General features: G+C 43.5%; 1 protein-coding gene and 1 long non-coding RNA gene across 4 annotated transcripts in view; one reads left to right on the top strand and one right to left on the bottom strand.

Moving 5' to 3' along the window:
• The window catches only part of LOC119161311 (beta-1,4-N-acetylgalactosaminyltransferase bre-4-like), a 29,617-nt gene extending 26,599 nt beyond the window's left edge, over nucleotides 1-3,018 (bottom strand). For 2 of the 3 annotated variants that reach the window (XM_075889716.1, XM_075889718.1), the window contains exons 1-3: nucleotides 2,885-3,018; nucleotides 481-753; nucleotides 211-388 (exon numbers count right to left, since the gene is read on the bottom strand). In XM_075889716.1, coding sequence (XP_075745831.1) covers nucleotides 211-388; nucleotides 481-657 — 355 coding nt within the window. In that variant the 5' untranslated portion in view covers nucleotides 658-753; nucleotides 2,885-3,018. Of the gene's footprint in view, nucleotides 1-210; nucleotides 389-480; nucleotides 754-2,020; nucleotides 2,168-2,884 lie in introns of those variants that run through there. The other variant, XM_075889717.1, reaches the window with a different exon arrangement.
• The window catches only part of LOC142803765 (uncharacterized), a 34,471-nt gene extending 19,372 nt beyond the window's left edge, over nucleotides 1-15,099 (top strand). Inside the window, exons 2-3 of the long non-coding RNA XR_012894275.1 lie at nucleotides 5,986-6,466; nucleotides 12,597-15,099. This is a non-coding gene — a long non-coding RNA (uncharacterized LOC142803765). The remainder of the gene's footprint in view (nucleotides 1-5,985; nucleotides 6,467-12,596) is intronic.
• The last annotated feature ends 189 nt before the right edge of the window (nucleotides 15,100-15,288 follow it).

The raw sequence follows: 15,288 nt of genomic DNA, 5'->3' as shown, positions 1-15,288 counted from the left end.
GCTGCAAGCTAGGAAACCCAATTTTGATGGTCAGTCTAGTGCATGAAGTGCTCAAGCATATCAAGCTATATTTCATTTAGCGTTCTTATGTAAGTTATCAAAAGAAGTCAATGAAGATATGACTGGACATGTGTGGTAGGCAAGTTGTAGTCAGTGGTTATCCCCGGGATACCAATTTTAAAGTCGTTCTCGAGGTACACCGAGACTCACTCAGATTAGGTGATACAGGGGGACACATCTCCGGCGCAGAAGGGTTTGCTCGTAAACTGTCACTGAACACATCTCGAGGAACTCCGGTTATGGCATCACTCTGATTCCAGACCGAGGTCCTTTGACGTTTAGCAGCAACCATTGTTTGGTTCCCAACGACGGAGTCTTGAGACGTAGCCTGTAGGAGAGACGTATCTATGTATAAGGATTACGGAGTCGCAAAGTAGTGCTCTCGAAGGGAGGTATTCTAACGGAAATAAATGAACGTACTTTGGAAACTGTTTCTTTATATCCACTCAGTTCCAGGAATACAATCGCGAGTACGTACACCAAAGCACAACCAGCGGATAGCTTGAATGCGAGGTTGCGGGATGTCACTCTTAATACGGCTGGCATTCTGGAACCTAAAACTCGGCCGTTTATGACAGCCGTTATTGGTGCCTTCATCTGCTGGGATCTTTCAACTAGCACCTTTCAAGGCACTGCCATCGACGTCTCCCGATCGAATCGTCAAAGTTTTATTCATCAGGTGGACCTCTGCATCTGCAAAAAGAGAAAAAGAAAACGGCATAAAACTTATTAACTCATGATGATTTCATGAATCCGATCTTGAACAGGGACAATGAAATAAAACAAACACAAACACGGACGTGTAGAGATGTATGTATGTATCGACGTAGAGGTGGCGTTTTCTTACAGAAACATCATCTCTGGGCAGCATCCATGGGGAAGCCCTCGTTTCCTTAAAATGTCTATTCTTACTCCGACGTCGGACTGCTATTTCGCCTTTAGGTATGCGTGGAATTCACAGTGAAGAATTTGCTTGTACATTGGTATGGCGGACCCCTCAACATACGACCACTGAGGAACTGAAGAGACGACTGAACAATTCCTGTGCAGCTGCGCTGGTCATGACACCCAGTGATGTCCGCTCCGGGCGCTTCTGACTCAACAGTATTTGAGACCATTTTCTGTAGCCAGTATTCTAGGACTGTGAGCATGTTATTTGAAGGTACAAAAAGCAAAGTAAGCGTTATTGACCGACAAAGTGAAAAAGTCAAGTGGTGCGATCGCCAATGATTTCGGTGTGTTCCCTCAATATTGTGATCTGGATCGCTTGATTATGTTCATCTCACGGGTTGTCCCATTTGTTTTTACGCTCTTTTCCTGCATTTATTTCTCTTTCCCCGGTACACAGTAGCAAACCCGACATTCGTCTAGTTCGCCTGCCTGCTTTTCCTTCTTTGTTTTTCCTCATTACTCTTTCTTTATTACTCTTTATTTCTTTTGAATATTTTTCTCGTGTTGTCCTGTAGAATTCATCCCCTTATATGTCGATTTCTTTTTGTCTAGGCGTCTTTAGCTCTTCTTACCTTGATTTTCTTCTGAAGGCTTTACCTATTGTACTCTTAATTCTTATTCTTTATTTCTGTGGGCCTCCCCACAACAACTTTGCGGTTGTTCCGACGCTTAGTATATGAATGAGTGATTCATTAATTGATTATATAATAGTACTATATTATGATGGGTGTTATAATAATTATTAGTATTCAAAGTTTATGACGATCCGGAGCTGGCAATCAATACCTGCTATTCTTCCGTCTCGGGCCCATCGTCAGTATGCGAAACAAGTACACACTCTGTTATAACTAGGTCATTTTAACTATCATAAACCTGAATACTTATTAGAGGGCAAATGCCCCTCCCGTTTTTCGATAGTTACACCGGCTCTGTGCCTTCTACGGCCGCGCTGTCACCTCAAATTTCTTATTTTGCTCTGTCTATCGAAATTTCTGCCTCGTGCATTTACCTTATATTTAGGTGTGTTAATCCAAACTACGTAGAAATTGCATGTTCCTTTTTACTCGCAACGGTGGTCTTGTGGCTAAGGCAGTCGGCTGCTGGTCCTTGGGTCACGGGATGGAATCCAGGCCGTGGCTGCCGCATTTTCGTTGAAGGTGAAAAGGCTTGAGGTCTGTGTACTTAAATTTAGGCGCAACTTAAAGAACCCCAGGTGGTCGGAATTCTCGATGGGTTTTACTACGGCATCTGCCATAACCATATCATCGTTTAGGGTGTTAAAGCCTATTAAGTATTAATAATTACTAACTTTTCTTGTCAGTTTCTCTAGATTGAGCTGTTCTTTTTTTTGTTCACGCCAACATTAGTCATCAATTCACATTTAATAATTCTGCTTGATCCAGCCTAGTAAACGTAAAATTTTCCTGCTACTCCAAGCTACTCCATTCGAGCTCTGCAAGTTCACATTCGTCTAGGCCTCTTTTTTGTTGTGTTCATACGATGACGCACAGTTGCACACAGTTAGCTTTTCGACAAGTATTCGTTGCGATATTGCATGTCATGAAATCTTCGCCATGCAGAGTCTTGACTCGCAGCACCAAAATAAACACGTTTTGAAGGCTACGCGTTAGCGCACACGTGCGAAAGAACATGCAGCAATGGCTACAGCACCTTAACCGCCACGTTTTAAAAACACTTGCTACTGGTGGCTACAGCTAGAATCTTTATCAGACATTGTTATTTGTGCCTGCATTTGAATATCATATCAAGGCTTCACGAACATTATTCATGTAACAAGGTGGTCACACCAAGACGCCGAGTTCAGCCAATCAGGAAAGCCGAAAGTGAATGGGGAAAAAACGGTGCTACTTACGAGGCTTAGCCCTCTTTAGTGCTGCGGCCAGCCTTCCTCATTGTCTGATTGCACGAAGGCCACTGACGGATGTCTACTGCACCGCATCAGTGCGACCTTTTCCCAGCAAACACAGCAAACTTTGACACAGGTGGTTACTCGTTGACTGCGCTTAGCCGACCTTTATGTACAGCCGCTACTGCTGATTTCGGAGAAACTTCAGCCTATATACTACGTGTTTCAGGCCCACAGCTATTTTAGGTAGCACCCTTTAGGATATTACTACGCAGTGTATATTTGTACTTGTAGCGATTGTTATTTTTTTGATGTCTATTGCTTCATTACTCAGTTGGAATTCCTTCTGCAAAGTACAAACAAAAGTAACACTTTCGCCCCAAGGGATAAGCAATGAATACGACAACAACTGGTTTGAATGTTATACGAAGGGTTAGCGGCTCGTTTGTTTAGTTTACACGGCTGCTGCAGATGGCGAGTGACCTTCATGCAGCCTAAAGCATCATGAACCCAAGCATTGTGATGAAAGAACAATAAGTAAAAAGCTATCCATCTGTTGAAACCCAACAGATAAGAACGCGAACTCAAGAGTCCGCGAGCTTGTTTCCCAAGTACGGAATCGTAGGAGCAAATCATCGCTGCAGGGTGAAATGAGCGTGGCCACACTGTTTGCAGCATGCCCCTCGGTCGTTTGCGTAGTTCGGGGATATAGGGAACAGCGTTTTGTGGGGCTGAGTTGCCTTAACGTTAAGCCTGCTATGCATGTAAATAAGTTGCCGTGACGCTACTGGAGGGTATTGCTCTGTTTAAAATTTACCTCTACCTCACCGCTGAGGTCAGTTGTTGAGAATTCATGATTACGTCGAACTGGGCCTCCTGGTTGAGGAAATGATGCTTGCAAGTAAGGAAAGGCAAAAACAAGGAGGTTTACTATGACTTATTTACACCTATTTATATTATGAAAATGTAACGTTTCAGCGACAATGGAACTGTATTGGCCGTTAAGCCATGGCTCAAAGCGTATTTTTCCACTCAGCACAGTCGCTCACCTTGACTCAGCTCGCCTTGACTTGACAAATTGTCTGGTTAGTTGCCGAAAGCTTCGTCGGCATCTCTGAAACTCCACCAACTGAGCAAGCAAGCAACCTCTTCCCCTCCCCCCCCCTCCCACGCCCCAACAAAAAAAGTAATAAACTAGGTCAAATTATAGTTGGCAAACAGACTTTCATTATTGCACATAAAAAATTGCACTCAGAACTCTCAGGACTCACATTGAGAAACAACACGTGCTACATTACACAATCACACAAACTGTCACACTAAAAAAAAACTCAAATATTTATTTCGAGAAATTGGGAATAGTTTCCCTGGATAGCTTAGAAAGAGCGGCTATGCGCTTGAGCGTTTCCATTAATTTTGCCCTCCTTATACATAATGTCAAAATGATACTGCATGAAAATTGAGCTTTACCAGAGAAGTTGACTTTTTTTGATGTCGAGGTTCGGCGACCAAGTTTGAAGACTATGCTCTATATTTACGGAAACGTTGGTGATTATGAAATTATACCGCTTTTTATGAATAGCTTACGCAATACCAGTGCAAAATTTTTCACGCCATCTCACGAGAGCTCCGTTTTTAACACAGCTGCAGCACAGAATATTTGTTACCATCGTGGTCCTTCTGGCATACAACAGCACCTATAGGCCTCGATTACTCGCATCACACTGGGCCATGAATTCGAGATATAGTAATTGGGATCCAACCAAATCGCATGGCTGATCAGTACTCTTTTCAAGCCTATGGGAACACCCACATCAAATTTGCGCATGTCGAGTATCCAGGTAGCTACTGAACCCACATCAGTGATTCACTCTCAAAAATGCATCGCAGGGACGAGCGGCTATTTGTTTTACTGATTTGTATAACTGCTAATTTGCACAACTTCGAACTGCCGGCAATCCCGCTAATTTTCACCGCTGACAGCGCTTTGTCGCAGTCACCTTCAGAACGCGCTCCAGCTCACTGCTTCCTTCAGAAAGGAATAACATGGTGCTCAGATGCTCAGCTAACAATTTTGTCTGCTCAGCGTACGCGTTTGGTCGTGCCTTGTCACCAGCATCACCATCGTCACTTTAAAAGTGTCTAGTGTTGAGGACGGCATTCTGGAACTTGGAATAATCTCGTGTAGCGACGATGCGAATCATTTCCGCTTCTACCCATTGCAAAACAGTGATTAAAAAATGGACTCTGTTCTAACCACCAAAGAGAGGGTACCCGCGGGGACGCATGCTTGGGTCATGCTCACTGGTGTGTATCAATTTCAAAGAGTGTTAGCATGTGCGACATTCCGATATATGCAAGTTGGTCTGTGGAATACAGATACAGCGAATGCACACCAGCGGCGAAAGAGAATACGCTAGATTTCTACAGTAACAATCTCGTGATAGCACCACCTATGTAGACTCTAACGTTTACGGCATCAGCAACCCGACATTACGGTAGCGGAAAGTTGCCGAATGATCTAAAATGAAGCATTGGCTTTACCTCAGTGTTAGTTTTCAGTGAAAACATTTATCTATAGACTTATCCACTATATACACTATGCACTATATACACTATTATACGAACACATGAAAAAAGACAGGAAAGGCGTTCCCTGTTCTGTCTTGTCCTCTTCTTCCTGCACTGCTCTGGCCTGTTCTCTTTTCTTTTTTTTCTGTGTTCGTCTTTCTAAGCGCAAAAACAGAGTTAAGTGAACTTCTGTGTGATGCTTGCGAAGGAATAAAATGTTCAAGTTGAAAGAAGAATTGGGACTCGTCTTACCACATTCACTCCTGTGGACAGGCCTAGATGCACATACATGATGTTCTCGATTACAGTAACGTACACAGCGTTTAAGCAGCACGTACTCACAGTGCTGCCCTTACGTGTCAATTTGTGAATGCGCCAAGATTTTTTCTCTAGAATATTCAGAGGTTCTTTTGAGACCACGTAGTCTAGAGTACTGTGGTGTCCCTCCTACCATAAGATGAATTCACTTTTGATGGAGCCATACCGTTGATGAGCGGCTTAATTGTGCCCTGCTTTTTTTATCCAATACGCTGCAGTCTTCGACCTGCCTATAAAGAAAGAGGTCCCACCGCTGGACGTCATCCGCAAGAGTTCCCCCACGTCGAACCAGGTGGTCGCTTTGCTTCGAAGGAGCGCGTCTCGGAACAACGTGTAGCCCCGCCGCGGTGGTCTAGTGGCTAAGGTACTCGGCTGCTGACCCACAGGTCGCGGGTTCAAATCCCGGCTGCGGTGGCTGCATTTTCGATGGAGGCGGAAATGTCGAGGCCCGTGTGCTCAGATTTGGGTGCACGTTAAAGAACCCCAGGTGGTCAAAATTTCCGGAGCCCTCCACTACGGCGTCTCTCATAATCATATGGTGGTTTTGGGACGTTAAACCCCACAAATCAATCAATCAATCGAAACAACGTGTAGTCATAACCGTTCCTTGTGGAAACCGTGCGGAGCCTGTCAAGTTGTTAGTCGACGACGTGCACAGGCTTTTTTCTCGGCAGCTGATCGATCTTCACCATCGAACAAGTAAGTGTACGACGATTTTGCCCGATATTCACATCAAAAAGCCATGGCCACCGTATAAAAAAGAAGTCTGTGAAAAATTTGCTCCTATTGTTTGAAAAGGAAGCACTTAAGAGCTAAATATTATCAAAAAACACACTTACTGTAGCGGTGTTTAATTAGCAGCACTCGTTCTTCTTTACCAATAAGTGTGATTACATGACTCAAGCATAACGACTGGCTCAAGAGGAGGTATATCGGCACCCACCTTTCAGAACAGTTAAACAATACATTTGTAGTTCACTTTTTCTCGTCACTGTAATGCGTGAGTACATGAAGCACTTTTACTCACAATAATGCTTTTTTTACGTTTGCCGTGTGAAAACGCCATTTCTAATGCACTTCGTAGCACAAAGATTTACTAATTTTAAGACGTTCCAAAGTACAGCTTCTGGTTCTAATAACTTCGCTTTAAAAAATATATTGAACTCACAGAGGTTCACGTTTGCAGACACGTTCAATTTCCTTTGAACTCTATACCGTAATTAATTTCCCTCATTGATAGTATTGCTTCACAGCATAACTCCCTATGCTTCACGTAAACTTTTGAACAGCTGAACTCTCCGAACGCTGAATCACAATACAGACGTGTGGGGTGCAAGTGTGCTGGACTCATGGAAGCACGGACACAGCAGACGCCATCTTCCAAAAACATGTGGAGAGTTCTTGACTGGCTTAACAGAATGGCAAGCTTGTCAGCCCGCGATTCAGTAAAACATAAGCATTATGGCTTTCATAGTATTTCGCCTAGAGAAGTACGCTAAGACTACCTTTTCCGACACGTTCGGTGTCCAGAAGAGCATAAAACAAGGGGAATATCAGGAGTTTACTTTCTTTGTTAAGCAGTACTTTAACTTAAAATAACAGATTTAACAGGCAGGCTGGGCTACTAGCCACACTCGCCAACACTCCTAGGTTTTGATGAACGTATATACCCCATAAAGTGGACGGGGGTATCTCGGCTGCGGCGGCTGCATTTCCGATGGAGACGGAAATGTTGTAGGTCCGTGTGCTCAGATTTCGGTGCACGTTAAAGAACCCCAGGTGGTCGAAATTTCCGAAGCCCTCAACTACGGCGTCTCCCATAATCATATGGTGGTTTTGAAACGTTAAACCCCACATATCTCTCTCTCTACGGTGGTATAACCACACCTATTGCTAAAGTGCTAGAGCATTGAAAACGCATAAGAAGTTCGCAGGTTCGGTTCCTCCCAGCTACATGTTCTTTTCCTGTCCACATTACATTCTTCCTATTTACATTATGGATGAATGGATAGATTGATATGGCTGTACCCTTTAGATCAGGTGGTGGCTAACGCCACCCAGCCGTAATACTTAGTGAACGTAAAACTAGATTTATCATTTTTTTTTCATTTAAATAGTGAGGTTGAGAACTGGTACTTTGGAAAGAAGGGCTTAATTTTCACTCGTAACTTGGCTTCATTCAACAATCAGATAACCTCCTTCCAGTTAATTCTACCAGCTTAAAGTCTATTTAGCCCTCCCTGTCCCTAAACTCCAGTGCTTTGAAAAATTCTGCGCCATCATCCTGACCTATAGGGTCAATCCCTTTACAGAACATTATGAAGTGGTCGTCCATTTCCTCCTCCTCTCCACATGCACTGCATACCGTGCGTACCCCCGTATTCAGCCCAATATGTCTTGGTTCACAATACTCCCGTCCTCGTCTCAAACAGTAAAGAACTACCTCGAGTATTACCATAGATCCTTTCCTTGGCAGTTTCTTGCTTAAAAGTTCGATAGATCGCTAGTGTGGACGTTTTAATCATGCCGAATCTCCACATATAAGCTTCAGCTTCCTTCTCCTTCTTCTTAACCAATAATTTTTCTTTTGTTTGGCCCCCTGCTGCTTTCTGAGTATTTACCCGCCTATTTTCTGGTTCACTTTCTCCATTTTGTATCGATATTCTTGATCTACAAGTAGCTGAAACACTTCTTAGCCCAACGCTCCTCCCCCATTTTTCTTAATTGCTCCTCAAATGTTATCTTGCTGCTAGCTTCCCTGCCCTCAAATGATATCCATCCCATATTCTTTGTACTCCCTGATCAGGTGTATTCCCGTGAGCTCCTACGGCAAGCCTACCTATTCCACATTGCTTCATTTCTAATCTTGCTTGAACTTCTGATCTCATGCCAAGACCACATTGCCGAACGTCAGACCAGGAACCATGACCCCTTTCCATATTCCTCTCAAAGCATCATACCTATTGTATTTCCACAGTGCCCTGTTTTTTATTACCGCTGCATTCCTGTTACCTTTAGTCGACACGTGTATTTCTTGTTTCCTTGGGTACTCGGTCCCCTTGCTTATCCAGGCGCCCAGGTATTTGTATTTATCTGTTATTTCTAGCGTGACCTCCTTCCTGTATTCTAAGCTCACTACCTACATTGTCATTGAAAATCATGACTGCTGATTTTTCCTTACTGAATCTGAAATCTAACCTATCTCCCTCATTACCGCAGATGTCCACCGATCTCTGCAAATCTTTTTTGTCGTCGGCCATTAGCACTATATCATCTGCGTACATCAATGCTGGTAGAGCCCGTTCAATGAGCTTTCCTTGTTTGACGACAGAAAGGTTAAAGCCCAGTACACTTTCTTCTATTTGGGCCTCTAATCCTTGTAGGTACATCATGAATAATAAGGGTGACAAGGGACACCCTTGCCCAAGCCCCCGTTTTACCTCTGCAGGCTTGGATACCTGTTTTTTCCACTTTATAACTACCTTGTTACCTTTATAGATATCCTTTAAAAGATTAGTGACTACATTTTTTACGCCTAGTGTGTCCAGTATTCCCCACAATTCCTCTTGAACCACGCTATCATACGCTCCCTTGATATCGAAAAATGCTAGCCACAGGGGCCTGTGTTCCTTTTCTGCTATTCCGATGCACTGCGTCAGTGAGAACAGATTGTCTTCCAACCTCCTGTGTTTCCTAAACCCATTCTGCAGTCCCCCAGCACCCCCTCATCCTCTATCCATGCCTGCAGTCTTTCATTTATAATCTACACCACCAGCCTGTAGACCACTGATGTCACTGTTATAGAACGGTAGTTGTTTATGTCAGCTTTGTCCCCATTTCCTTTAGAGATCATGCTCATCCTGCTTAGTTTCCATCCATCGGAGACTTCACCTTCGATGATTGTTTTGCTCACTGCCTCTTTCAAAGTCTGCTGAGACTTCAGACCTAATGTCGTTATCAGCATATTTGGAATGCCATGTGAGTCGGTTGATGTACTACTAGAAACTCTCTTCTGAGCCCTTTCCCACTCTCCTTCTGAAAATGAAGCCATTGCGCCACTTGATTTATCCTTGTCTGTTGTGGTGCATAAGGCACTCCTTTGTTGAATTTTTCTGTCACCCTTGTTCTTATATATTCAATAGCTTCGTCCCCTTATAGCCTAGCACCTTGAGCTGTAGGTATAAACCTCTTCTCTAGGCTCTTCTCACTTTTTCACAGCTGCTTTTCACAGCTGCTTTTTCACAGCTGCTTTTCTGCTTTTCACAGCTGCTTTTCAATTTTCACAGCTGCTTTTCTGTTCTTTTTATGTACTTCTGCCAGCCACAGAGCCCCCTTTTTTCTAATCTTTTCATTGATCAGAAGGTATGCTTCCCTTCTACAGCTTAGAAAGATGTCACATTTCTTTCAACATCATCTGTAGGTTCACCCCGCTGCCTAGCATGTCTGTGTTCCCTAGAGGCTTCCTGACGTTTTGCTATGGCTCTCTTAACTTCTCCATTCTCCAACTCCTGGGTTTGTGTCTTCTTTTCCGGGGTTTCTTGTCACGTGCCTTAGCTAGCTCTAGCTCAAACAATCTATTTAGACTCGTGTAGGTCTACACTGTTTTATTATCCTCAGTGATTACTTTCTCAATTTTAGTAGCTATTTCTATTTGCCTTTCTGAATAAAAATTTTTTTCTAGTTGCTCATCTTGTCTCCTTCCCACTTTCACTGCTCTTTCAAAACTTAGCTTGATACGTTTGTGATCACTACCCAGACTTCTGGAGCCACATTTATCTATGTGCATTCCCCTGAGCTTATCATACATCCTATGTGAAATCAGTGCGTAATCTATCGTCGACTGCAGTCTTCCTGCCTTCCATGTTATTTGCCATTCACACTTCTGAGTACTGTTGCGAATGATCCAGTCATGCCTTTCACACATATTATCAATCAATCAATCAATCAATGAAACTTTATTTTCATGAATAGATATATGCAATTACAGGGATTATTTGGACCGATAGCCTAAAATGGCTAGTGGACGGTCCAATACAATGTGCAACACAAAAAGGTGTACAGGTCAGCTCTGAGGTAACAACATAAAAAAACAATCATATGATACAGATAGCGCAATAATACATTTTTTTTTCTGCAGATATGCATACTTATTAGCTTGCAGCTAGTTTCCATACATAGGCACTTAAAAAATACAATGAAAATTGAATCAAACACACACATGCTTACATGTCTTGACTCCACAGAAAAAATGATTTACATGCCATGCTGAAATTTGGTGCCGTTTTAATCTCTAGGGGGACCGTGTTCCATATTTTTGTTCCATTAAACTGTATCAGTCTTTCTCCGTAAACATTAAAACATTTGGGAAGATTGAAATTACCATTCGAAGCATGTCGCGTATTGCGTTTAGGAATTGAAAAAAGATCAGCAGGCAAAGGTGAATTTCTATTAATTATGTTATTTACTGAAGCGGCAATTTTGTAGTCACGCAACATCGGAACCGAGAGAATGCGTTGTGATTGGAAAATATTTCTTACTGATTCACCTTGGCTTATGATTTTCAGTGTACGCTTTTGAAGTCGTTCAAGAGTTTTTAGATAACTGTTCTAATAACTGTTTTTAGATAACTGTATGTATGTATGTATGTATTCATGATCATTTTGCCTGTTGGGTCGTTATACCCATCTATATCTTCTATGTGTGCGTTCATATCTCCTAGTATAATTATCTCGCACTATCTTCCTAATTCCTAAATGATCTTTGATATACACTTCACCATTGCCTGGTTTTCCTCTCTGGCCTTTGCTGCCGTCCACAAGTACACCGAACCAAAGAGTGTCGTTTTCCCTGTCACTTTCCCAGTTAACCATAAATGTTCCTTGAACTCCTGCTTGGCCCTTTGCCAATCTGTACTTCTATGAATGAATGCCCCAATACCACCCCCTTCCTGCTGTCTTCGGTGCTATTACAATATTCCCACGCGTAGTCCGCATTGTTAGGAGGTTGTTGCATGTCCCTAAGCTGTGTTTCTACAAAACCGTATACCATCGACCTCTCCTCCCTTAGCCGTTCTTCTATCTCTTCTCACTTCAGCCTCTTCCTGCCACCCTGCATGTTAATATACCCTATGTCTGAATTGGCTCGGCCCTCGTGGCTACGTCTATTTTTGCCCCGGACTCTACCTATCTTAGGTGTTGGTGCCACTTTGGAGTTGTATCTGCCCATACCACCTGGCAAAAAGTCTCCCTGGTCGTTTTTCTTGTTACTAGCTATCCTGCACTCTTAAGAGTCCGCATGCCCTCTAAAACGCTGCTGCGCGTCCCGGAAGTCGCCAACCCACCTCATAACCTAGCCGACCACCGAAATGAATTCTATCTCGTTGAAAACCACACAACTTATGCACCTCTCTGTTTATTTCAACCACCTCAAAGCCTTTCTGTCGACTCATCCGCCATATCTCTTGGTTTGCGTTGACAACCGCTCTTTGCAGGTTGCCGTCACGCACCGGTACCTCAGGTATAGTGCATATCACTACCTGTACCTGAGGAGAAGTGGCGCGCATGTCATCGACCGCTTTCGCCAGTGTGGTTGCTAGTCCTGCCACATCTTCATTTAAGACAGTGTTTAAACCGCCTGAAATTATTACAAGGTTTGGTCCATCAGCTGTAGTTCTTAGTTTTGCGCTCGCTTGCCTCATGACTGCTTCCAGATTGCGCCCTAGGAACATCCCTACTGTAACCCTCTTGTCACCTCCTAACCTTTTTTTGATTGCTTCTGCGCATCTATTTATATTCAAGTCCGCTGATTATCACGTGCTGTGACTTTTCAGCTGCAGCGTCCTGCACCTAGGGGCTTCTTGCACCTGTGACGCCAAGTCTTTGGCCCCTCCGAGCCCTACCACTACTTCGCTGAAGCTGGGTCTTCTGACCATTGAACCAGCTGAACCTGTTTTTCCCAAACTTGCTTGCTCTTTTTTCTCCACCGTTCTGGTTGCCGCTGCCCTACTGTTCTCTCCATAGGTAGAGACTATCGGCTCATTGTTCCTCTCTGATGTGATGAGCTGTTATTTCTCGAAGTTGCCAATCAGCGTGAAATAGTAACCAGTGTCACCCTTTTTTATTCCTGTGATCCGTTGTCAGAATAAATGCTCCTTGCCACAGCCATGCCACATAGGAGCTTGCGAGGAGACATAATAGAGAGCGCGTGCACGTTACGCTCTCAATAACAAAGCTTACTACAAAGTTAAGCATCAGGCTACATTTATTTCTTTCTGATATCAAACATATTGTCTCAATGAAAGATCTATGTTCACTACCGGTAGGATTCACGAAATGTGGACCTTTCACTTTGGTTTCATTGACAAAAATAGCTGCCCACTGAGATAGCCGGAAATTTACGCGATAATTTAGGTTTTGTGATTTCACCTCTTCTTGAATCTTATATTTTTCGTTATTGTATATCTTATTTTGTAACTAGTAATTGTTAACAATTACGAAACACAACATTGAAGTCTTCAGCTCACTGCCCCCCCCCAACACATAGGTTGTGATTGTTTTTTTTTACTTTAGTACACTTTGTTTCCCGGTGTCGTAACTTCAGCCTGCAGAGCGCAGAAGCAACAAAGAATTCTCGGCTGAGACCATACTTATTTTATAGGTTTTTTTTCTCTACGCCACGAAGGTGTTATAGTGAGGAGGGCCGAAAAACAATTAACTGGACCAATAAAGCAATCTGCAGTCAACCCCACTCCCCACTCCCCACCCCCATTAAATGCTCTGACGCTGCATAAATTTGAACGCGGTATGCTTACGGCCGATGCATGAATTAACTGATACATACGAAGTATCTGTACATGCACCAGAATATGCACGTCTAATGGCTCGCGTACATTTACACCTTCGAACTTTCTAGTGAACTGGAAAACGCGCCACTAGAATGATGGCCCCAACAGCCTGTTGTATGCAAGAAGTTGCAGATATCGTTTCACAAGTTGTACACGTGAATAAAGGCCGACCTGAAACAGGGAAAAAAAGTTTCGAGGAGAATGCATTTAAAAGCCGAGTGTTCTCGTAGCATAAATCAGATTGGCTCACTCCGGCCAGTCACGAAAGTTTTGTGTACTAGTCGACTAGTATAACACGTGACCACAGGTATTATTGCGATAGCAATTATATGGACACTCTCGGTTGTTTTTACCGCCAGCGTCGGCATCTATGTCATGCACCGTATATGTATACGTATCTATGTATACGAAAACGCAAGAAAGAAAAAGAAATCTATAAAAAGGGTCCAGCACGCGGAATCGAACATGGGACATTCACGTCGTGAATGCGAGGCGTTAACCACCGAGCCACTGAGAGGTACTTTCTTCAGCGTTCAAACGGCAATCAATTTATCTACCTTTTACCGCTGCTGGTGGTTATCGCGGGGGAGAGTTATCGTGTTTTCAGCATTATCAGCAAGATGGTGCAATGAGCGCGCGGCGGCTCTCATCTCTCGCGCGTACTTGGCCCGCGAAGAGAAGGGGAGTCGACAATCTCTCACACACCCTTATCTCCCGGTGGGGATGATCATACGTCTTCGATATGCATTGAAATCATTCTGTTGTAGTTACGGGGTGCAAAAAGGTCACTTTAATTGTCACACGGCATCTGTTTGCGAAAAAGGTGCGCTTTTCAGACACAGCAAAGTAACAACTGAGACGCTTATTCGCGTTCATCTGTACTTGTGAGCACGTTTCGAGCGTCATTTATGCGTATCATGGGGTACGTTTTGATGTGCTTGCCAATCTTTGCGTTACCTTTCAATTTGTTGCTATTGCGTTCATTGCTTCACCTTTGCGGTAAAGCTGTGACTTTTTATTTTCTATCAGGAAAGCTGGTTGGCAAATTATTCTTAGACAATTGATCGCAGAAAACTATGCTCATTTCAACGGGTATGTGCCACTATGCGGCCTACCAGATCACAAATCAGAAACAGCTATGTGCTGCAAAAATTGATTGAATGTCAGTACTAAACCCTGGCCCACTAAAAATGAAAAAAGCTGCAGTTAGCCAAACCACCAGCTGCGAATCGACGTTGCTTAGCCGAAGACACGATACGTACAAGAAATTAATTAAATAATTGATTAACATTTTTTGAAGTCCAGGAGTTTCCTTTGCATGAAGCTGAGGAGAGCGAATCAACATCTGTCCCTTATCACCCTTCATCGATGATGATGATGATGATGGCTTCCAGGTGACCACTCGATGTCCCTAAACCCGGGCGGCATCTTCGGCTTGCCGGATGGTCCAGATGCTTTTGACACCTTGTTATAGCACGAGATCAGAACGACGACTAAGGGACACGAAGCAGACGCTCGTCTTCTTCTTTTTCCTTTGTCGTCGTCCTGATCTCGCGCTATAACAATCGTCGTGTCATACCAGCTAGCCCTAACCACCACGCTTTTGACAGCATCGCCCATGCGGCAATTAGGCCGAAGCTTTTATAACTACATACGTGATTTCCTCGTGGGCTAAGTA

This window comes from Rhipicephalus microplus, chromosome 3, assembly GCF_043290135.1.
Source record: "Rhipicephalus microplus isolate Deutch F79 chromosome 3, USDA_Rmic, whole genome shotgun sequence".
Taxonomy (NCBI): domain Eukaryota; kingdom Metazoa; phylum Arthropoda; class Arachnida; order Ixodida; family Ixodidae; genus Rhipicephalus; species Rhipicephalus microplus.
Note: the sequence above shows the minus strand (reverse complement) of the source record. Positions and strands in the feature narration are given on the sequence as shown.